Below are 25,225 nucleotides of genomic sequence, written 5' to 3'. Positions count from 1 at the left end.
GCCCTGTAAATATGTACAAACAAACTTGTTTAACCTTTTAACAGTCAGGCGACCCGCCTTCTGAGGCTTAACGTTACAGTCAAGATGATGGTATCATCCGAAACTAAACAGAATCCAGGTCACATGCTAGCTTGACAGGAATAACGCTCCAAAATGAGGCTAAATGGCGAGAAAGAAACTGGCATTGCCATTTTTCAAAGGGTACCCTTGACCTCTGACCTCAAGATAAATATGGTTCAATTTAGCACCAAATCTATATAACTGGTATCAACAACTTAAGACATAATAGGGCATGAGAAAGGGAATCCTAGACTCACTCCCATTTACATTGAGGGGGTACTATTTGAGAATAAAGAAAAGCACCTGGTACCAAAGGTTATTGACTCAATCCAAACCATGCAGTAGGAAAGAGGCATTAGGAGCCCACAGATTACAACACTGCCGGCAAACAGTCAACAAGAAAAATAATCAAAAAGAACTATGTGAACGACCAACAGCGACATAATGCTTTGTTCACTGTGATCACAATGCAAGTGACGGGGAACTGAGCTCTGAAGTAGGCAGCAAGTGCTGTGAAGGACTTTACAGATGATTCATCAAACTCATGATGAATTGCAACATTTGTGCATTTATGCCTCGCAAAACACATCCATCTTATGCATGAGCGTTTTTCAAGAGAAGCTCAAAAAGAGACACTTTATTTATGTATGAGTCCTCTCAAAAGCAAAGTCAGCTTGAAACTGATAAGAGTTTGATGTGAAAGTGCTGACTGGCTGCTGAATGATTGGGTATGTTTGTTTAGGGCAATAACTGCTTCTCTGCACAAAAGGAATCGATTTTTTCCACAAATAGGCTATGGATAATGCCCCGAGGCAGAGTCACTCTGACACTGGACTGCACCCCTGTGGAGGCCACGTCTGCTCTTGTTGTGTGTCTAAAAATGGCAAACACACACACACACACACACACACACACACACACACACACACACACACACACACACACACACACACACACACACACACACACACACACACACACACACACACACACACACTTTCCCTCATTGTACCCTCGTCCCATTGAGGTTCTTCAGTACATTTCAGCCTCTTTCTTTCAGTGCCAACACACCTACTCACTTCAGTCAGTGCTGACTCACTTAATGTCACTTTGTCACTTTATGAAACGCTGGTCCCACTAAATGTTATTACCAAGCCCTTTGACTTTGATAAATGTTTTGAGAGATAATCTGCATTGCCAGTGTAGTAATCCCTTAGCATCTGTGCAACTTTGATTACCAATTCACTTGGGGCTCATGTCTTTACAGCTGTGTTATAAAAAGACTGCCAGACAATGATAGAGATTAGCGATGATATTATAAATTAGGCTACAGACATAGAACAATTTAATAAAGCACTTAATAAGGGGAATGGGCTATGATATGATACCATAATGCAGAGGCAGTTCAAAGATGTTACAGTTTAGCGTTTTTTTAAGGGAAAAAGGGTTTTCTGAAGAACTGACACAACCCTGTATTTTTACTTGCTCGAGATAAAGAACTAAACATGTTCTTGGAAAACTGCCAGACAGAAAGTAATCAGATCAACATGGGTCCAGAGCAGGGAGACAGTTTGTTTAAACTAAGTGAAAGGTAAACATAACTGAGGTGTTTAGCAAATAAAAACAAACAAAATGTCACATTTAAATCCTTGTTGAATTGTTTGACTGCAACTTTAGTGTCTTCATTATGTGCATGTTCGTTTTGTGGCCTTGGCCCTCCAGGACACAACAGTTACAGCAAAAAGTGCAGTAGCCAAACAGAAAAGTAAAGAGTGAAGAGTTACTGGCAATGGGTATCTCAGCCTTATCATAACTTATCTTGACTAACCTTTTCCTGCCAGTCTAGTCGAAAATTACAGTGCTGTGCCCCACTGGCAACAATTGATAATGTAATATTGTCAGGTCACTGTTATCATACTCAGATATTACACACATAAACACACATACGAGAAACGACATATTCTTGAATTTTAAACTCTGTAGTACTGTGGCCTATATGATTTTTTTTATTCTGACCTACTTCAGTGGTTAAGTGACAGCGGTTGCACAATCTGATTTTTTTCAGTTGGTTACTTTTCATCATTTGTGGACCTTGAAAAGCCTGAAAAAGTTTAATCTTGTCACAACCTTAAGTGCCAGTGCTCAGGGCTCAGTCACAGCCACCCTTCAGGACCAGATACTACTTTTAATCAGTACTAAGATATATGATCATACTACTTGATTTGACTCCTTTACTGGGCACATACAGTTTGAAATTTGAATTTAAATGTTTACTCGCAACATTAAGGGCCTTCCTTGCTGTTCTTAAAACATATCTGGTCACCTTATCTGTCTCCAACTAACGATTATTTCCATTGACGAGTCATCTGTTGTTTCTTGATTAATCAATTAGTTTTTTGGTCTATAAAATGTCATAAAATGAAAAATGTTGATCAGTGTTTCCCAAAGCCCATGATAATAATAATAACTGTATTTATTTAAGATGACATCCTCAAATGTCTTGTTTTGTCCACAACTATCGACGATTAGTTTACGGTCACAGAGGTGGTAAGAAACCAGTAAATTTTCCCTTTTGAGAAGCTGAAGTCAGAGAATATGGACATATTTTCTTTAAACAGCATTTAAACTAAATTGATTATCAAAATATGATTTTATTGAGTAGTTGACAACTAATCAATTAATCTTTGCAGCTTTAATAGGCCTATCTAAGATGACCCTTTACTGTTCAGCTCCCTAAATATTCATCTCTTTTACTATCACCTGTGACAGCAGAGTCTAACCGTACAGATTGAGTGGATGCTTATATTGATGCTTTACACCCAATCAACTCACCCAGCCATAACTTTAAAGCCACTAACGTCAAGTATTTATTTGCGTGATTTAATGTTTCACAAGCAGGACACCACTGCCTGATGCTGTCCCTGCTGTGAAATCTCTATACGATATTAGCAGCCATGCAAGCACGGTACCACTGAGGAATATTTCTAAAAATGTTTGTTATTATTATTCATATTATTACAATATTTATATTTGGATTTAAATAGTATATATTATTATATTTTTATTGGGATTTGAATTGTAAACACTTACAAAACAACGAAGTCCCCATTCAGCAACCGCAACATATACAATAATAAAATGATAAAATGACAATAATAACACATAAAAATAAACGTTTCTTACATGTTACAGAGTTTTAGAGCCTGTGAATCAACTCAAATCCCAGTGTTTCCAGCAGGAAATTGTAAGTTAAAATGAGTCAGAAATGGCAACCATGCCTTATAAAATCTCTGGACTGAACCCTGATCGTGGGTTTCAACTCCTCAAGTTTAAAGTGTACCTTGACAACCTCAGCCCAGCGCCTGTGTGGGAGGCTCATCTCTCTTCCTATTGCACAAAATAAGACGTCTTCAAAAACGTTACGTCTACAAATGTTTGTTTGTTGAGTAAATAATGTCAACATCACCCTCCAGCCTTTTCCAAGTCAGCCCAAATTTAAGAGCAGACAGGAATTGGACATTTTTTTATTATTATAGCTAGCTAACATTTTAGTAATAAACGATAAGAAATGAAACGTAACGTTATTGGTTCATTGGTCGTGAACACAAAGTAAAAAACAAATGATTCAACAGTAGGCATTATTTATCATCTTTACGTATTTCGTTATCAACCTCTAATTATTATTATTATTATATTTGAAAGCTGCACATTAATGTTAGCTATTATGCTACACATATGGAAAGCCAGTGAATTATAGCTGCCGTTGTAAACCAGCTAACTACAGCAGGAATGTAAATGAACGCTAGCAGCAGCTAATGGAGTTAGCACTTGACACTAACGGATGCTGATGGAGCTTCAGGAAAAAGATGCGACTGTGTGTGTCTTCATTACAGCGCGATAAAACATGCCCTTACCCTGTGTACATACCTGTTGTTTTGTTGTTTTTTATTTATTTAAAAGGGCCCAGAGTAGCAGGAAAACCACTGTTTACTCCTGACGACGACCGAGTGGCCGGTGTGTCCGTTGTCGTGGTGACGGCCCTCTTCTCCACTGAACTGGACTACAGATGCTCCCTGGATGGAGCGGTGCTGCCTTCAGCGACCGTCGGAAATGTCGCATTCGCGCAGTGACAGCGGGTTGTGAGGTGTTTAAGGCGTGGAGAGAAGCCTATGTCAACATGTGACGGTGAGGACTTTATTTGACTTTCTACGTCAAATGAATTACAGTGTTTTAACGTGTGACTGGCGTATGTTTTGGATAAAAATCATTAAAAATCTGTGTTTATATATATATATATATATATAAAAAATTAAAAAACATGTTTTGAAAAAATACTTGCCACGCTTTTCTTGTTACGTTGTCATTTCAATATTTGATACTGGGAGGATTAACCCCAGGATGTGAAAGTATTACTCAGATAAACTACCCTTACACATTTCTAGTCCTGACAATAAATACATAAATAAATAAATCTTGACTCAAAGTCCACTTACTAATGTACTAATGGTTTTTGAATGAAGTAACCCCATTTGTGCTTTAACTTTTTCTACATTCGTGCAAGATAAAATAAATTATTTTTAGAGTTAGCGTTTTAACCCAGAAACTAAATAGACACACACATTCATTTATTTTGATTAAAAGTCAAACTACTAGATTTTATACCACAAATAATGTTTGCATCCAGATGATAGAACTATCTAAAGCTTTAACTTTTTCCACATTTGTGCAAGGTAATTACTTTAAACCCAGAGACTAAATAGACACACACATGAATTTAGGGTTTATTATTGTAACCATAACAATAAGGTGGATCTCTCTTTATTTTGACCATCAATTCAACCATAATTGTTCTTTTTATCACAGGCAATAGTTATAATAGTGCACTTTTTATATTTAAATTATGATACAGACATTTCATTTTTTTTAAACACCTTATTCTACTGACCCTTATGAGTGGAGAATAGTTTACAATCTTAGCCAGAGTTGGGTCAATGAAAGTGAAGGTGATGTGGTGATGATAAAAGAGGAAACTGGTGATAGTGGGATATCAAAGAGTGTGTACAGACAGTGAGGCAAACAACTTTGTACAGTTTCTCTTGTGATGATGGCTACACGGCAGGTGCAGAGGCAGACAGGGACAAGGCATAAAAGCAAGAGATGAAGCAAATTAGCAAGCATTTTAATGCGTGAGAGAAATGCTGCGCCTGTTAGGGTTTGGCTATGTTAGTAAATGTTATATTCCTGGGTAATGTCGAAATCTCTGCGCGTGATCAGCTCAAAATGCATCTGTTGCAACGTTTTCATCTCACTTAGCCATCATCCACCCGTCTCTCTCTCTCTCTCTCTCTCTCGCACTCATACACACACACAGGCACACGCACACATGTTCCGGTTACCAGAGATAAGCGTGGGAAAACAAGAGTTATGTGAGATATAAACAAAGGTCATTGGAGAAGAACAACTTGTCAGTACTGCTATCGGCACTCCTCTTGGAAAGAAGCGCTCTAAAAAGAGTGATAATGAGAAATGAAATAGAACAGGTTTCTTGAATTAGCTCTGGATATATATTTGTTGGCATAAAATCTGGTTTTTAGATGAATACATACACAAACAACCACGTGACCAAATAAATAAATAAATAAATACATACATAAATAAATAAAATAGATGGATACATAGGTGAACAATTCTGAAAACATTCTGCACTTAATTTGTTGCATATTGTGCTGTATGGAAGACTGGTGAAAAACATCGACTAGTCTGACAGAGTGCTGGAGTAATACATGACTGTCCGAGTTGCTACGTCTGCTCGCAGAATGGCGCGACTCTCTGAAGATGAGCGTGGGTGCCGTGATGGACTACTTGGCTTGTTGGTGAACACTGAAGTGAGGATCATGGGTGGTTAGGAGACTCTTTTGCTTTTGTTTGCTTCCCATTTTGAAGTCCTGTTCAACAAGAAATTGACATCGCAAGCCTTTTTTTTAAGTCCGGCATTATGAGAAATGTCCATTGATGAATTTCCTTTGTGTGTGTGTGCGTGTGTTTGTGTCTGTGTCTGTGTGTGTGTGTGTCTGTGTGTGTTTGTGTGTGTGTTTGCTCTATTTTGTTCTGAGTCAATACATAAATACTATGGCAATAGGAGACAAGCTTGACGAGAAAGGTGGCTTCTGTTGGATCCACAGGCCAGGGAATGCTCTTCTCATTCAATCTGGACACAAACAGCTGTGATGAGGTTCATGGAACTATTCACGCATAGTGTTTTTTTTTCTTTTTTTCATATAGTAATGTTCATATTTCTTTTTAAAATCAAAAAATACTTTTCTCCAGAGCAACAGGCATCCAATGCCAAAATCTTAGATGCATTGTTTCACATTGTCTCTGAGTGGAACGGAAATACAAAAGAAAAACATTTGACTTTAAAACAAACGCCAACCAGTCAGCTTCCCCTCTCCGACATTGTTACCTTCTTTACTTCTATCACTGTGCTACTGACGCCTTCCAAATAAATATGTAAACAATAAATAAAAACGAAATAAAAAAATATTATTTTTTTCACATTCACTTACTTAGCTTACTTTGTTGGTTTTCTTTACCCCAGGAGAAGACACTGGCTGGAATTCTCCAGGATGTAGTTTCTCCTGAGAAAATCAGGACCTTTTGTTCAGCTCGTCGCCGCTCGCTGAAGAGGGAGCAGGTTGCTAACTCTTAGGGTTCATCTGCTGAGATACATCTATATTTCTTTCAGTATGGACTGGCAATTGCATGTTGCTTGATAATGAGATGAGCGCACTGGTTAATTTTTAAGAGTAATCTTGACGTGTTATTTCTTTTTGGTGTCAGATACTGTGTTACAATGATATGGTAGACTAGCCTATCTGATCATTTCAGCATCCTTTAGCAGGCTGATCTGCTAACTGGCATGCACATTAGCACTTCAAAATTCCTAGTTTGATCTGTGAAGCTGTATCTAAGATGGATACCAAACTGCTCATTCACGTATTTTCATTAAAGGGTGATTCCCTTAACATTTTCTTCTCATTTGAGGGAAGGAATCCTGGTGATCCAAAAGATCAAAAGAATGTTGAGTTGGAGGGGGGAAAAAGCATGATGGGGGGGGCTCAATCCTTGCTATGGTCAAGCACCTTCAATAACTTAGTCAAGGAAGAATAGGAGTAGCTCATGGCTTGCAGGGATACTTGGAAGTCTTCTTTCCAGGTGTAGTTCAGGCATCCTGCTGCATGGTCTCGCTTTCTATCCTATGGTTGGGATTGGGTTCCGTTGGAGGACAGAAGTCGGGTTCTCTCTTTTGCCGAGCCTCTGCGCTGCAGGACTCCTCCGCTGCCGCCTATGCCTCCACCATCCGCTCGGTCGCCCCACTCGCACCTGTCACCCCCACCCTCGGAGCGCCTCGAGTTTTGGCGGGTGGGGGTCCCGTGGGGCCGGCCGTTCTTCTCATCTGGGAAGGGATCAGGAGACGAGAACAAAGGAAAGTCACTCTCAACGTACGCGTGCTACAGTGTCTATGGGTCAGGGCCAGAAATGAATGAAATGCAAGTGTGATTAAAAAATAAATTGGTTTGTGAGCCTGAATGCGAAGTCGTTCAGGGGTAACTACCGTTCTCCCTCTGCTTCGGCCGCTACCCGAGTTGGGATCCTATCACCATTCAACAGCTTTCAGGGCAATAAAAGTATTGTTTGAACAGAAAAAAAACAAGTCCAGACCTGTGTTAAATAACATTAAACAGACAGCAACTGAAATGAAACTGCTTGAACAAAAGATAAACTAGAAGGGCACTACTGCGAACAAACCTCCAACGAAGCCTCCGATCTCACAATGCCATGATAATTGTAATTGTGGTAATTTTTTTGATTATTCTGACACCACATGAATGTAGCGTACATCTCGTAATGTTACCAAAAGTATGGGCTCTTCCTTGACCCATGCTACACCCTTCCACCAAGTTTCATAAATATCGGGCCAGCAGTTTTTCCACAATCCTGCTGACAAATAAACAAACAAACCGAGCTAAAAAAAAAAAGGCCTCCTTAGCGGAGGTAACTATGCACCTTGTCAGAGAGCTCAATGAGCAGCAGGTTTTGGACAGAGGATACTGAAAACAGCACCACCCTCTTCTGTAAATAAAGATGTTTCCAGCACAAGGAAAAAATATTGGTCATTGGGTAAATAACAAAGATGCAAAAGAATTACACATAAAAAACGAAACAAAAGAGACTGCTTCGGTGCGTACCTAGAAGAATGAAGTCAAAATATGTGTCTCACCAGATAGGGCTTGCACCATGGGTTGATCATGGGAGCTGAGCAGCTGGGCTTGAATTGTTTCCACCACTCGTCTGAACCTGCGACTCGGACCTGGAGATGCACACACGATAATATACTATTTTTTTTACTATGCAATTATTAATTTGTTCAAAAAGGCAACTATAACTTCTCAGATGCATCACTGCGACATGCCTACACAAAATACAGCCTTCAAATGAAGTATTTGAAGTAACAAAAGTATGATTTCAATCAGGTAATGTCTAAATGAACAGGGGCAACTAGGGTCAGTTTTTTAAATTTATTTAAAGGAATAGTTTGACATTTTAGGGAATATTTGCTTTTTTGGCCGAGAGTTAGATAAGAAAATGTATTCAACTCTCTGTCAGATACATACAGTATAAGGCTACAGACAGCAGCCTGCTAGCTCAGCTTAGCATGAAGACTGGGAACAGGATGAAACAGCTACATTAGCGCGGCTCTGTCCAATGGTAACATAATAGACCGGTATTGATCCTCGTACATAAACTTCAGTCAGAAAACAATTAATTGTACTTCTCAAAATCTCAAACTTTTATTTAAAGTAGGCACAACCAAAACTACCTGCAAAATGTTTGCAGTTTAATTCGATTCCCAAAAAGTTAAAGGCTCGCGCCACTTGCCTGAAATGAGGGTGAACGTCACGCTGTAGATTCCTGTCTCCCTCCTGCCCTCCCTCTCCGTCCTCTCCCTGTCTCGCTCCCTCTCGCCTTCGGAGAAAGCAATGTCCACCTGGAACTTGACGGGCTTCTGGAAGACGGAAGGGCCGCCGGAGGACTTGTATTCGGCCCGAAAGCTGGTCTGAGAGAGAACGCTGTGACTGAGCGACGGGATCTGCGTGGTGGGGAGACAGAGAAGAAGCAGAGAGACCGACAGACTTACGAGGCGGGAGAGGTACGGGGGGCCAACGTGAGTGTAGGGAGACAAAGGGTGAGGGTCAGGGTGAGGAGAAGAGAGAAAGAGTGAGCCATTGGTGAAAGCAAAGTGATCCATCAACGTGCAGCGAGTGAGCGAGATCGAAATAAAGAGAAGAGTGAAACGATGGGAGAAATGAGAGTGAGCGTGAAGTCCTTACAGCTTTGCCAGTGAGAGCCATGCTTTCTACAAACGAGCTTTGACAGTGAGAGGCGCGGAAGGCAAGACGCTCAGATACTCACAGACAGGAAGGCGTGGACAATGTCGGCTTTGACAGAACTCAGAGGTTTGTCTCTGATCACCACAAAGATCTGCTCCTCTTTCTCCAAGCCGATGAAGTTCCCGAACCATGACTTCTTAGCCAGCCTGGTAGCCAGACAAAAAAATATAGTAGGAGCGTACACACGGAGCCGTAGAAAACACCCAAGAGCACAAACACACAGCTTATATATAATGAAAACACCACTGGACTTACTCAGGGCTGGATTCTGGTGTTAGACTGGACATGTCTTCTGATGTAGGAACTGAAAGACACAACTCACTATTAGATTTAACATTTGTGTACAATATTAGATCTTTAGCTGGAAGCCAGAGGAAAGAAATAATCAAGATATAATCCATTGCCATTTTAGAGGTCTGGCGTACTTGTATGCTGAAATAGAAAAGTAAGGTTTTACCAGAGAACAGAGGAAACTTTTTGAAACTGATGATACTTTAGTCTTGGTCTTTCAAACCTGTGCAGATACTGGTGCGCGATGACCCCCGCGTAACATCGAGATAAACTCACCTTGCAGTTTACGGCGATGGAAACGGGGTGATCCCAGCAGGTTGTTCTTGAAAGAATTGAGGCGAGTCCTCCAATGGGCGGAACTGCTGGCTGCCATGCCGCTTCCCCCTCCTGGACTGGATGGCGGGGTAAGTGAGAGCGAGCCCACCCCTCCCCCTCCCTCCGCCCGCGAGGAGGACGAGGACGAGGAAGAGGAGGGTGGGGTGGAGGAAGGATGGTGAGGGTGGTGGACAGGGGTGCCCAAGGGCGTGGGCAACGGAGAGCCCTGGGGAGTCACCTGCGGCACAGAGTGGGCAGAGTTTGGGTAGAAGCTCTTAGTCACTGACTTTAGGACAGAGGGGAAGAAGAAACGAGGGATGGGTGACAGGAGCGGAGAAGGAGAGGGTGAGCGGGAGGATGGGTTGTGCAGAGGCAGGGACTTGATGGGCTGCAGATGGGGTCGGTCTACCGGTCCCTTGGTGGGCAGGGTCTGGGTCTTTGGGTTGGGGGGAGCTTTGGGCTTGTCATGAGCCCGCGCTGAGCGAGGAGTAGTGGCGTTTCCCTGTTTGGGCTCCTTTGTGAGGGGGGTAGCGGTGGCAGAGGTGACGTCTGATTGGCTGAAAGTGAAGATGGGGCTTTGGTAGGACTGGGGAGTGGGTTTATGGGGTTGGGGGGGTGGTAGAGATGGATAACAAGAAAGAGAAGGGATGGAACATAGAGAAAGGATGGAAATGAATATCATGCTTCATGACAAAAGAGTGCATCTTGTGAGTAGTGAAAGTATCAAATGCAATACTACCAGTGCTGACTATAAAAGCTTTCATTTTCAGCGCTTTAGTCTTTTATGCCATGTGTGAGTGACAGTTGTGGTTGTGAAAGGGTTAAAAATGCCGTGACAAAGGACAGTGGCAGTGGAGGGTGTTACTGTTCGCTGATTGCTGGTTGAGCAAAACCAGGAAAGCATATTATCCCATAAACCAAAAATAAATGATCTAATTTAATCTATGTCATATTCTCAACAATTGTGCATACACCTCGTTCATGCATGGTGAGGAAGAGAAGTGACGTGAAGACATAAGAAAAATGCCACACAAGAGATTTAATCTGAGGAACTGGTGCTGTGATGACGTGTAAGAATGACTGAGGAGCTTGGTAAATGGATATTTTTGGGGGGTTGTGAAGTGTGACTGTAATGTCTTTGAAAGCAGTTTAATGCCGGGTGTGCAATACAGGCAAAAAGAAGTTGTGAAAGTTATCACAGCATACCAATATTGATAGTTTACGTTAAACATTCAAAATGACATGTAAAAGTCTAAACATGTTCATGCAGTTGTGTCTAATGATTGTTATAAAAAATGTATTAGATTACTTAAAATTAAATTCTTAGACACATATTTTTAAAATGCAAGTTATCTGTCATTAAACATATGCCAGTTGATATGGGAATATTGTCACAAAACTAATGGAGATAATTACTAATAATACTGCATTATTTCCCAGTCCCATCCTAATGTCAGCAATCTAACTAACTAACTAACTTACTGTCTATCCTTGGATTTTCTCGACAACCGTTCAGATAATTGACTTCACACTTTGTGGCGTATTGCTGAGGACTCGAGGAAGTGCAGTGTCGAGTGCGAGCTCTTGAGAGCTACGGGATATATCTATTAGTAGCGCATTACGTACAGACTGTGTAGTATTGAGAGGGGACCCCTATTAACTAAGGCTAAACGGCATGCTGGGTACAGTTCACTCTCCGACGTTCACTTCAGTACATCCAAGAATAGATGTTACATTGTAGCAAACTCAACAAAGGACTTTTGTTCCCAGGAAATAGCCTGGTCCCAAATAGCTAGCTGTTACCAAATGACGTGTATACTCTAGCAGGCACTGCACTAGTACTTTAAAATACCAAACTACAAGTGGTTAAGAGTGCCATTATCACATAACCGTCATAATATACACATCCTAAATATGAGCACAATGTACACTGTGGGGCGCAATGGATATGTTAACCGCTGCTGACTCTGCGGGTTGGGAAACACTGCAGCACATAAATAGAATATTGAGGTTTAAAAGGATAGCTTCACAATGTTTAAATGCTTTAAACGATAGGCAGGTGCCCATATAAACACTGAAAGAGTTTTAGCTTGCTGTAATAATCCCTCCTGTTCATGCTGGCTTCTAAAAGATCCCTTCTTCATGTGTTTTCAATATAAGTGATGGCGGATAAAATCCACGGTCCTTGAGCTGTGTAAATATGTCTCCTAAAAAGACACTGAGGAGGAATAATTCAATGGCCAGTATAAACTAAAGGAATGATTACAGTTTACAAGGCTCACATCAGCACCTGTATAGTGTAAGACAGAATTCATTTGAGAACCTATCCTTTAATTGCACTAGGTCACAGAGGGAGTTAAATAATACAAATAAATGTTGAGAATTCAATATTTTATAATGCATGCTTGCGTCATGTTCAAAGACAGTGCCGACCATCAAAGCAGCAACAGTATGTACAGTTTGTTAAAAGGTGGCCAACAGGCCCTTACCCTGGGACTGCTGAGAGGGCTGGAGGAGAGACCAGTTGATGCTCCACTGACTGAGCGAGACCTGAGACCAGTGGTCAAAAGATCGGTAAAAAGACAGAGTGTAATCAACCAATCAAAGTGTGCGGCTGAATGTATTCTTGGTACGCGTGCTAGGGTAATATCCTGTACCTCTGGCTGTGTGCAGCTGTGTCCAGTGCCCTGCGTGGCGGAGTAGGGGACCCCTGTTCAGTAACACTCAGCACCTCCAGGCTTTTCCTCTCGGGGCGACAGCGGCCGTGGCGCGTCAGCATCGGAGAGTCAACCCGTTTTCGAGGAGGGTCGGCTGTTAAACACCACGATAACGTTATGACAGATATGACCAGCATCAATTAACAGTTTATGTTAAAGCTAGATTTTTTAATAACATTAAATGATGTGTTGTGCATGTGCCATAAAAAACACAGGGCGGTGGTATGGTTAAAGTGTTTCCCAAAATAAAAAACAGAATTCGAATAAACCCTCTCATAGGAAGTTCCAGCATCCTGTCCTCTCTCCACTTAAGACATTTTCATTGCCGTCTTCCTTCTTCTTCACCCTCAGAAGTTTGTTTTCTTCTGATTTCGTGCGAGCCGTATGGAGCCACATGATACACATGATATGATCACACATGGGCTCAATCGAGCACAACACAGACTTTTACAATTGCATTCCATATTGCTTCATGTTTTATTGCTAATAGTAGAGATTACAGTAACTGATTCTTAAGCTAATGGCTATTAGTGCAAAATACTTCATCCAAAATGTAATAATGTTTAGAAAATAGTCAAATAATCCCAAACTCATGGGCAGAGGTAATGAGTACCTGTGTATGAAACCACACTCACAGACTGCGGTACAATCTCTTCACAGAAACTGAGGCTGAGAGAAGCAGCTCCCTTCCTTTAATGGATCCCTCTTGCCCCCTAATGACTGACCTACGTCATTGCGCGCTGGCAAGTCCTCATCCTCATAGCTGGGGTAGCGCTCTTTCCTGTCCAGCAGAAGGTAATAGATCATCTTCTCCTGGTTTTCCCTGAGAGAACGGAGAGAAAGAGGGACACTCATCGGACCAGATGTTATAACTGGGAAAGAATGGCGTAGAAAGGAGCGGTATGTGATCAGAGAAGGTAACCCTTGTATAGGATGTGGCAAGTGACCGCACAGCCACAAGACTTTTTACAGTTTATTCAACTGGTGATTTGTTTATCCCCTGCTTTCGTCTAAAAAGCTCTCTCCCTTCTCATACTACAGTACATATTCAGGAACCAAATCCTCCAAAAAGATGCAGTCCTCAACTGAATACGTCATATCAACAAAACACGCACTTTCTTTGTTTGAACAAATCTGCACATCATTTGAAGCCCTCAGTATCACTTTGTTGTGACAAGGAGCACCTGACAGCACCATGGCTTTGATATTTGTGAGGCTAAATCACACAGCTTCAGTCCATCCACCATCTTCCGTGCTTTAACCCTGTGGCAGTCAGTTGATGACTCAGAACAGGAATTTCACATGACATGACGCAGAGGAAACCGTATCCCCTCTCTGCTTTCGGACATCACTCAAAATGCCTCAATACAGAGGGAAATCAGATGTTTAAACTCATTAGGTACATGACTGAGTAAGCAGAGTATTAGCCCTGAAATAAATACTACATCTGTGCAACTTATAATATGTAATGGTTGGTGACATTGTGAGAAGTGTTACATGTTTTTTATATTTTTGCTCGTGTTCTGTATTAGGTTGTTGTCCAATTTACTGCATTGTTATCGTGGTCTTGTTACATAATTTTTTTTTTTTTTTTTTGCTCCTCTATGAATGTAAATTATATAACCTTTCATTATAGTACAGTTCATTACATCAAGTGTTTCTGTTTTTCCTGTCACTCCAGTATACAATCGATGCACTGTGAAACAATGTCATGTTAAGAGTTGAGAAAAAAATAAATAATACTTACTCTTCGCATTGCAAGTCACGTGTGAGCTTGCCTCTGTCTCGGAAACAACCCAGCGAGTGCATGCTGTCCAACACATCTGGGTCCAGCTCAGTCAGGGACAAGATTCGCTTCACACACACTCGCCTGGGAGGAGGCTGCTCGGGACACGGCTCATTACGACCTCCCCTGGGAGCCACAAACACACACACATACACGTAACGCACAAAGAAACACACATGGATGACACGGATATAGTGTATCGGATCAAATGTGATGCAGTGTCATTTTTTATTAAATTTTATTCGTTAGTCAAGTAAAAAATGGAACCTATACTCACAGATACCAGGCATGTTTCTGGATGGCCTCTAGCTGTAAAGGGTGACAGGGCAGATGGGGCCATTAGTTTCTACAGTCTGTTAACAGCCAGATGGCCACAGAGCTGTGCTGTGTAAACACGTCACACCAGATACTTTTCTTTACATGCACGAGACACCTCATCTCTCCTGAATATTGTGCGTTAAAATCACAATTTGCATTCGTTCTTTAGATTTCAGAAAACAGCGATGATGCGATCCCCCAATGTAAATGCAACTGCGTTTCTAACATGCCAACTATGGCGATGATCAAAACTAAAAATGATTTATATGAACGACGGCAGTCCAATGAAGCTGCTCTCGTCGATGCCCATATATTGGAAAGGAACGATTGAGAGGCAATCCCAGTTCAATGTGGACAATTTAACATGTATCTGCGGGTACGGTCTGCATATGAGACTCCCCGGTGTAGGAGCCTGTCGTGAGTGCAGTCTCATACCGTGAGCCTCTTTTCGGGGTTGACCTCAATCATGCCCTTGAGCAGGGACTGGCAGTCCGGGGGGATGAAGTGGGGCATGTGGAACACCCCGCTCTTCACCTTCTCCAGGAGCTGGCGTAAATTGTCGTGGTCAAACGGCAGGGCGCCCTGTAGGGGAAAAGAGGAGAAAGGGAAGAAAAAATAAAGTTGACTTGAAAAGGGGGAAGCAATGAGTGCATTTTCAAAGAGGACCCAACTGTAAAAGACTTACCACCAGTAGAGCGAAAAGGATGACCCCACAGCTCCAAACATCTGCTCTCCGCCCGTCATATTTCTCCCCCTGCCCAACACACAACACTGACTAAATGAGCCACATTTATTGATTTAATTCACTGAGATAATATCAGCTCGTTAAAGACTTTTCCAAGAAATCTCAGTCAAGAGAAACACTGTAATCCAGTTATAATCCAGCGTTAAGTCAAACTCAGTCCAAAACAAGGTGAAACCATCATCATCAACACAACTGGATAATACTCTTGTGTGCCGTTAAGAATCACTTGTACTAAAAAATGTGACTTTTTAAAAACAATCCAAGTGACACAGTCTGTATTCCATTAGTTTTTAATTAGTTAGTTAGTCTTTGTGTTGAGCTCATGTAACGATGCATTTGCTACAGAATTAATAATTAACTTAAGGTCTCAAAAATATGCTGTTTTTTAGGTTCATACTTGTATTTTGTGTTTGTACTAGAACATGTTTACATGATTTAACACATTATTTTTCTAATACTGTGTGTCTGAATATGCCTGTATGGCTGTACTGTACTGCTCTGATTGGTCAGACACACAGAAGTCCTGACGGCTCGTTTAAAGACACCGTTTCTGAATGCGTGCTGTGCGCATTTCTCTGGGGATTGAGCATTTTGATGATTTGACAGTATTTATACAGCACCTCGACCTGCTTTATGATCAAAGTCATTATCAATCAAGGTTATAATCATAGTCCTTTATATTTCAGGAACCAACATTTGAGAAACACTCACCCGTATGACTTCAGGGCAAGCATAATGTGGTGATCTAAAATGAAAGAAATGTGTGTCACAAGCAACATTACCATGGTCACAATAAATGAAGAATACATTATGTAATATGCATAGATTTACATTGTTCCTGAAATACAAAATATGACCCTTTTTTTATGTGCGCACACACTTGGTACTCACCCACAGCTGGTCTCTAACAGACTGTCTCCCACCTGTAGGGAGGCCATGCCGAAGTCAGCGATGCGGATGTTGTTCTTTTCATCCAGGAGCAAGTTCTCGGGCTTCAGGTCTCTGTGACTGCACAAATACAAAAAAGGTACTATGTGTCTTCTAGTGCTGATGTGGCATTTCAGCTTGACTGTGACTGCATGATAAAGTGGCTTTAATATTGGTTCATTCTACACAACCACTGATTTATTACTTGATACACAAAAAGTCTAAAAGAAATGTAAAGATAAGTACCTGCAAACATCAAAGCAGTATTAAGGATGATGTTTAAAGTGTAATTCCCATGGTCTTTTTTGGCAATTACATACATCAACTAAGCCATCGAGACAGTTTTTTTCGTGTAACAACTATTACATGGCTAACATTGATTAGCTCGGGGCAGTACGGTGAAGGCATTAAAACAGATTTTCTAACCACGGAATTACACTTAAATATATATATTTTCATGTTTCTGAGTGAAGGCAGCTTCTGACTTCTCACATCAAGTGACACGTCAAATTGGCATTGACTCTTCGTTGTTTAAAGAGTTTCATTTTAAAAACCACTGCTCTCCGCAGAAAACCAACCAGATGGAATGACTGTGGCAGAAATCCAAAGCGGAGATGATCTGCCTGAAGAACTTCCTGGCCTCTTTCGGAGTCAGCCGGCCCTTCTTTACCAGGTAGTCAAACAACTCTCCTCCCGACACGTGCTCCAACACCAGGTATCTGTCGACACACGGGGACAGCAGTGTGATTTAAAACTTTCATCTCTGAGAAACAGGAGGAGGGACAAAAAACAACAACGTCTAAATCTAACCTCAGAGACTCTTAATCTGTTAGATACCATCAATTTATGATGTTGGATTCCAGGACCGCAATATTGAGATGAAATCTTGCCATTTATCTTTTTTTACGTACTCACTTCCAGCCAACCTGCCTGTCTACTCACACAGCTGTTTCATATCAGTGTTAAAGCAGTTTGGAGTGTATTATTTGCCTCAAGATGTAGATCAAATATGTTCAGAATAATTGTAGCAGATGAAGAAAAAAGTGAGAATTAGCGTAGATATATAAATAGTTCTTAGAGTAATATTTAAACCCATCCCGCTCCAGGCTCAGCATTTAGCAACCCTCAACAAAAAGCGAGCAGGCTGCGCTGAAAACGAGTCGAGAGGCTCTTTTGGAAGCAGAGGAAACTCACAGGTATTTGTTATTCTCGTAAACATCATGCAGCTTCAACACATGCGGATGTTCGATCAGTTTCAGAATGGCAATCTCCCTCTCAACCTGGTTAGAGTGAAGAGGAAAGAAAAAGAGAGAGGAAGATACTGAAGCAGACGCCACACTTGCATTTCTGAAGCAACAGAACAGAGGTTAATCAGAAAAAAGAAGTGAAACAGAGAATATGGATGCGCTCGTGTGCGGCACAGCACATCTGGCTAAATATAAAAATTAACATTACAGCATCATAATGTACCTTCATCAGGACTGACTCAGACAGCTTCTCTCTGTTGACTATTTTGATCGCTACCTTCTGACCCGTGATACAATGGACCCCGAGCTTGACCAGTCCTGAAAGACACACAATGAGAGAGATGAGGAGAGGAAAGGATGTGAGACAGACGGCAGACATTTCTACGATTTAAATTGGGCGTACTCACCTGTCTGTCCCTTCCCCAGTGTTTTTTCCAGTCGGTAGGGCCCAACATATTGAGCTGACTGACTTAGAGACAGTTCCTTACTCATGCTGCTCTTGAGGCTGATACACTACTACTACACAGTGGTTATTGCAATCACTGTGATATTATTATACAGCTTATACTGTGGGATACAAGATGGTGCTCAACTTGCGAAGAAGGGCTGCCTCTTATTTCAGTGATAATAACACTGCTACTCAGAAGTTACTGGGCTGAACGTGTAAAACAAAAACAAATGCAACATCTGGATGATAAATGAACACTCTTCATCTAAACCAGGTTAATACACGCAGCTAAATATATTCTGAAACACGGTTAACATGTATAACGTTGATATTCAACAAAAACCAGAATAAAGCAAGAGAAACTGAGGTGACAGTGAGTTACTACAGGCTGTTTTATGCGTTAAATACTGACCACTGCCCTAAAGATAAAACATGACAAGGTAGGAAAGTGCTTATTTGAATCACTTACATGTATTACGGTAACTATACATGACGGTTAATAAGAAAATGATCGCAGGAGGAACGCAATAACGTTTTTATCCACGTCTGCTGCAAAGATTTATACCCTTTAGCGGGGTGAGGGTACCGACACAACGTCAAATACGTCAAATGGATGTTGGCAACTGAAAATTAAATCAGTTTTATCGTCTCTGTCAGGCCTGTTTTACAGGTGCAACAACATGCTATTTTAGCCTCGCCGCCGCTCTCCCACACAGCAGCGAGGCTAGCTTTAGCTTCAGACCAACGGACCAACGGCCGTCTCGCTCGCACCGCCTGTCAAAAGAACCGACACCTCCTGAAGTTTCTAGGCAACGCCAAACGGTTAGATTGATCACAGTGCCGCCGCATCCTCACAATACCTCGAGGTGAAACGCGTATTCCTAGCAAAACAACCATCTTTTAGCGTAGTCCTCCCCCTCCCTGCCTCTCCCCGTCTCTCCCTCTCTACATCCCGAATCACAGCATCTTCTCCTCTCTCCTTTGGCGTGTCCTCCTCCCTCACTGGCAGGTAAAAAACACACACGGATGTCCGCAGATCAACCCGCACTATTATTATCGACGGCCGTATCGCCCCTCCTCACTTCTGATAATAGTTCACGCAGGGTAAAGGCCCCCCCTGTATTATACTCCCTTCGGTTTTCTTGCCGTAAATCGATATTTTCTCTCTCCTCTTCCTTCCTTCGTCTCACTCGCATCAGCATCCGGGTCCCCACTCCCTCTCTCCATCCACTCTCCTCCTCCTCCTCCTCCTCCTCCTGATCATCTTCCTCAGTATCTCTGCATTCACCTCAGCACTGTGGCCACACCGTGGGCCCCGTGAGCTGCGCGGACACCTCCCTCACCGTTATTATATGAAAGGCATGTGTAAACATCGCCAGAGGCAGCGGATGGGACGCTGATTGTTGGGGGGATGCTGCCTGGGTGCTTTGGACCATTTCGACCAAGACATTTTGAGGGCCGGTTCAGAGCCGGTGCCCAATCTTGAACCGGCTCTCGGCCAGGAACACTGGTTCCAGAGCGGCACCAACTCTTTGCTGGTGTAGAACCGGCACCGCACCTTTGAGATTATAGAATTTGTGTATTTTATTGTTGATTTTTGTTCAAAATGAACAGCTTTTCTTTAGAGACATGTCTTCTTTAGTAGCCTATGTCAAACAGAGTAACGCAGTTTAAGTTAATTTATAAAAAAAAAAAAGTTTATTCACAGTTATGCAAAATAATTATACACGGTGCCTTTCAGAAAATCAAAGAAGAATTACTTTATTAGCCCCGCGAATGGGGGAATTCAATTTTCACTCTATAATTTTTTCATTTTACACACACAGGCCCGAAATACACACACAGGACCTATATACATGCAACCAATGGAGAGATATTAGAGCGAGGGGGCTGCCAGTGACCGGTGCCCTGAGCAGTGCCTTGCTCAACAGCACCTCAGCAGTGCCCAAGAGATGAACTGGCACCTCTCTAGCCACCAGTCCACACAGGGACTCGAACCACAACCCTCCAGTTCCCAGCCCAGTCACCTATGGACTGAGCTACTACTGCCAAGAAATATTAACAACTCGTCAAACATGAAAATGTACATGTCTGTTGTAGTGGCAGTTTTCATTGAACACAGCTGCAGTCATTTGATTCTGACGTCTGTAAAGACATGAATCATAAAGACGTAAATGGATCATTCATTTTAACTGCAATGTGATCAATTGCAGGTAGTCTGAGAATGTTCCCAAGTTGAACAGTGAACCAGCACTAGAACTAGGACTCCCAGTTGTAGTGCTGGGCTTTGGGTTGGTCAAAAAGGAGTATGATACCCCAGAATCACTAGAATCACTGGTGTTGTGTCCCCAGGGGCGATCCTGGAGTGTGATGGGGCCCTAGGCCGAAATTCACAGGGGGCCCCTCGGACCAGCGTTCATCACCATTTTGTTATAAATGAGCTGACACCAACAAAAAAATGTGAATTGTAAAATATATATATATTTCAGAAGTGCACATTTTTCTATTTTTTCTATAGCCATTTTATAAGATGACCATTTGTTTTTATGTAAAATCTTAATGTTAAAAATTAACTTTTAATACATTTACTAGGGTAAAAATGCAATTATTTCTACATATCATCTGATGGAGTAGAAGTACGAAGTATAATAAAATGGAAACATTATCTCAAAACTGTAATACTGAAATACATGCACCTATTACTTTTAATGAATAATAGCAGGCCCATGTTAAATACTCAAAATGAATGAAGGCTGGATTCAGCCGCTTCAGTTTCAGGGTCCTGGTATTGTGCATGCTGGCTTACTGTCACTCTGTCACAGCTTACTGGGACACTTGAATAGAAAGGAGCCATCGTTAAGGTAATTGGTAACACCTGCGCTTTTCCTTTTTATGACAAGTCCAAATGTTTGCTGGGAAGCATTATTGTACTGGAGCACATTATCAGGGGTTCATATAAACAATCACATATTTTTGCGTCACCTTCTACGTACATTTCAGCTCCATTTTAGGTAATATCATTTGAAATGTGTGTTTTATGACACATGATGATAACATCAGTGCAGCCATAAACAATGGGACGTTTAAACCTCACTGAAACCCACACTTAAAGCCATCATCCATCACACTGAAAAGACATGGGGGCTTATTTAAATGAAACATGCAGAGATTAGTTTTATATATATATTTAAAAAAAAAGACTAAGTAGGACATTTGAATGTATCAGCTGTAAAGTGCCTTGAAAAATCTCTAAAATCTCAATTTGAAATGTTGTGTGTGGGCAGATAATTCCCCAAAGCCCATCTTCATCTGTGCCTAGCTGGTTGGTTTACACGCAGCAGCCAGAAGGATTTGTCTCCAACCATGGAGCAGAAATAGAACTGGAAACATACTCATCCTACCGTTTTCTGGTTCATTCTGATGAGATATACGTGGTCTGTTTGAAATAAAAGAATTAAGCCAATAAGGGAGTCCAAGAAGCAAAGCCGGGGGAAGAAAAAGTAGGACAAAACGTCTCAGTCTGCAGGTGTTTTGAGGACAAAATTAAGTTTACCTCCTCCATAAACCTGCAAACATACATAAACACCTAATTTTTCTTTCGCAATTTAAATGTCTGACACCCAACTTCTCTCCTTCATGTGAATTCTGTCTCTCCAGAACTTGATCCTGAGCCCTTCCCTCAGCTGACAGCACCAGGATCTACTCTGTTCTCTAGAATTATAGAGGAGGTTATTCGTATGTGCGTAAATCTTTTGGGCTCCTTTTCCTCCCGTCTCTACTTAAAAACAAGGAAAAAAACAACTTTACTTCCAGGTCCTTTCTCCACTCCACATCGCAAAAGGCTCAAAAAACGAAAAGTGACATTAGACCGCTCAGAGCAGGTACTAATGTGAGGATTAAGCAGAGATTAACAAGCTCTTCTTAATTCCATTAAGGGTAGCTGTGCTTTGTAGAAGCCAATGGTTTGGGAGAGATTTCAACAGTCGGCACTTCTACTAGTTTAAGAACATAACACAAATGGCTGACACAATAACATCTGTGATTACCAAAGAAAAACAATGTGCTGTGTGTAGTAAATGGACAGGCTTTATATTTATTGTATTTTTATGCATACAAATGTTACAGTGCATAAGTTATCCATGTTATAGTAGAGTCCATAATGGAGTTACAACATTTCTGAAAAATGCTCAGTACCAGCAACCTCCTCTTCAGTTTTTCAGATGGTTCGGTCCAGTGCATTGAGCGGGGAAGGGAATGCTGGAAAAGTGGAGGACTTTGATAAAGTGAAGCTGTGATTAAGAAAAAATTAAAGAAGATGAGAAATGTTATGAGACTGCAATATCATAGGTAGAATATGATATAATACAATAACAAAATCATCCAAATACAATGTGATTCAATTTCTATCAAATCAAACATGGAAAACAGGAACATACTGTAAATGGAGCAGTTTAATCATTTTCAGAATATCCATTTGTTGATTCAACATGCAATTTTTCTTTTTTCTCATTTTCTTTTATGACCTGAAATTCCAGAGTTGTACCATATACTCTTTGTTTCCTTTTCTCCTTTAATTTTCCCTTTCCTTTTTAATTTAAGTCAAATCCTAGTTCAAATTATTCTCCATAAGCTTCGTGATTCGTCTCCTAATGAACTCGCTGTGGCATTCTTATGGTTATCTGCTTGTGAAATTAGTAAAAGTATGTGATAAAAAGGCAAGAAAAGCATGGAAAAATCCAAAGAAAGAAGTAACACCCCAGTATCAACTAACAGTGTCTGTCTGATTAACTGTTTTGTGGATTTGAAAGAGTGTAACAGTACTAACAAGCGCTGATCATCTGTTTTATGGTCAATTTTTGACTCTTTATTTATAAAAAAAAACAATTCAAAAGTAATTTCTGTGAACTTACATTTTAATAAGATGTACTTCCTTGAGTATCATGATCCCTCAGACAGGGTTTTTATACAGGCCTGGAAGGCATCTATCAGATCTTTACAGGCATCTGCTCCTTTCTCTCTGACACTGAAACAAAAAGCTGGATTTACAAAACACAATAACCACTCTCTGCACATGCAGCTCTGTGGCATATAACAGGGTTTCAGGGTTTCAAGAGGACACATCATGGTCATTTTCAAGTTCATACTTGTACTTTGACTTTCTACTAGAACATGTTTGCTGTCTGTAAATAATAATAATATTAGCACCTGCCTTTTTAAGCCACCTCAAAAAAAAAAACAAGTCTGTTCTGATTGGTCAGTGTTTACAGGTCTTACGCATCTGCGTTTACTGCGACTCTCCGGCAGACGGAGCCAGATTGCAGCCGGGGAATGAATAACATAACTGTAGCGGCACTTTATACCTATATATAGTACAGTTGTGACATCAGAACCTTACAGAAGTCCAGACTACTCGTTTAAAGGCACAATTTCTGAATACAGGCTGTGTGCATTTCTCTGTGGATGGAGTGTTATGATTTTTCACAGTATTTTTATAGCACCTAAGCTTGCTTTACAATCAAAAATAAATGGAGATCTCACTTTTTACAATATGGGACCTTTAAAATTGTGCAAATTACATGGTCTATATATGGAGAGAAAATAAATGAACACATTACAGTAGAAGTCACCTGAAACTGTGTGGAGGACATAAATAATATCTCTATATTTAGTCTACATGTGCATCAAAGGGAATATCACAGTATAGCCTGATGATAAAGCACTTCAAGTCAAATCCCCCACAGCTGCTTTTATCTGCATTTGTTGAAGAAAAACATTGCATAATCTGTGCAGCAGCTTCAACTAATACTAATCACAGCTGCACGTGGACACGCACCAAACGTCTGTCGCTTCTTCGTGTAACAAGAACCAGCGGCCTGGAATGCGGCGGTCCTCTGCAATAGGTCATACATGTGGATGTCTATTTTAAACCTTAAGTCTATTTGTGCTTCTCAAGACATTTATGTTACTGTAAGGGCACCTTGAACATGTCATTACACTCACTCCTAGAGTGGATTCACTGAAAGTTGTGAACATTAACTCTAATTATATGTAATGATCATCAAGCAGCAGGCACTTGTACAAGTTGAGCCCAGATGAGAAATTAATATGAATACACTGGAGGTCTCGCATAGAAGTCAGTGAGTGATGACTGAGAATGGCCACATGGATGTACTAATAGAAAGTGACCAGTGTTTAGTTGGAACCCAAACACAGTTAATGAATCTTCCTTGAGGGCACACAGTTATATAAAGACACTTCTTTCTGACATTTACACTCTCCAAAGACTGTCACACTGGCTGAAGAAAATTGAATCTATGTATATTTGTATCATTTTAAGCATGATTCCTATCAGAACTCACCATTTGTCAACATCCTCTTTGATCACCTGGCATGGTGCTGGTATTGCTTCATTAGAGTCTGGCATTTTGACAGAGAGGAGCTGGAGTTTGTGGTGGTGGGTTGCTGCGAGAGTTAAAGTCAAGTGTGGTTACATATTGGTTACAGAGATGGAGGGAGGGAATGGGGGAGGGAGGGGGGAGAGGAGGCATGTCAGTGATGTGATGAGTGAGTTCTGTCGTTGCTCCTTCCTCTTAGTTTACCTTTGTCTCTGATTTTCTTTCCCATTTATGGACATCAACCTATAAAATAGGTGTTCTTAAATGCTTTCATTCCTGTCCTTTGTTTGAGCGTCTTTCTAATGAATATGCAGATAGCTGACCTTTTGAGTCAAGCATTATGCATTACAAAGACCTCATAATGCATCTAAAATACTCACAGGGGAGGTCCTTGACTGAAAAGAGATTGAGAAGCCTCACTTTGTTTTCAACGGCTTTGTTGGCTCAAGAGGTTGAGAGTTGTAGCATTAGTTTCGACAGTAAAATGTCAAATTTGCATCGAACGTGAACAGTAGTTTAAAAAG

At 41.1% G+C, this 25,225-nt stretch overlaps 1 protein-coding gene and 1 long non-coding RNA gene across 2 annotated transcripts; both read right to left on the bottom strand.

Annotated features, from left to right (window-relative positions):
• Positions 1–7,107: 7,107 nt before the first annotated feature.
• On the bottom strand, positions 7,108–18,693 carry brsk1a (BR serine/threonine kinase 1a). Its single transcript, XM_083932660.1, has 19 exons — positions 18,266–18,693; positions 18,082–18,176; positions 17,806–17,891; positions 17,190–17,330; positions 16,576–16,692; positions 16,396–16,429; positions 15,625–15,693; positions 15,375–15,521; positions 14,899–14,930; positions 14,583–14,747; positions 13,561–13,658; positions 12,776–12,929; positions 12,608–12,668; positions 10,080–10,356; positions 9,768–9,816; positions 9,535–9,658; positions 9,001–9,211; positions 8,342–8,431; positions 7,108–7,516 (listed from the first exon to the last, which is right to left on the bottom strand). Exons 1-19 carry the CDS (start codon positions 18,348–18,350, stop codon positions 7,317–7,319), a joined length of 2,235 nt encoding a protein of 744 aa, XP_083788786.1. The 5' UTR covers positions 18,351–18,693; the 3' UTR covers positions 7,108–7,316.
• A 3,681-nt stretch (positions 18,694–22,374) lies between these two features.
• Positions 22,375–24,783, bottom strand: LOC310960857. Its single transcript, XR_014593612.1, has 3 exons — positions 24,666–24,783; positions 23,217–23,329; positions 22,375–22,595 (listed from the first exon to the last, which is right to left on the bottom strand). It is a non-coding gene; the product is annotated as an uncharacterized lncRNA (long non-coding RNA).
• Positions 24,784–25,225: the final 442 nt, after the last annotated feature.

The sequence above is a fragment of the Echiichthys vipera genome, assembly GCF_963691815.1.
Source record: "Echiichthys vipera genome assembly, chromosome: 18".
NCBI classification, from domain to species: domain Eukaryota; kingdom Metazoa; phylum Chordata; class Actinopteri; order Perciformes; family Trachinidae; genus Echiichthys; species Echiichthys vipera.
The sequence above is the reverse complement of the archived record's forward strand: the minus strand, read 5'-3'. Positions and strand labels throughout refer to the sequence as shown.

Excerpts from the sequence above, each read along its gene's own strand:
- brsk1a (XM_083932660.1), bottom strand. The coding sequence starts at position 18,350 with ATGAGTAAGGAACTGTCTCTAAGTCAGTCAGCTCAATATGTTGGGCCC. Across the intron at positions 16,693-17,189 it reads TGCCACAGTCATTCCATCTG|TCACAGAGACCTGAAGCCCG; the intron begins GTTGGTTTTCTG and ends GTATTTGTGCAG. Across the intron at positions 7,517-8,341 it reads CATGGTGCAAGCCCTATCTG|ATGAGAAGAACGGCCGGCCC; the intron begins GTGAGACACATA and ends ATCCCTTCCCAG.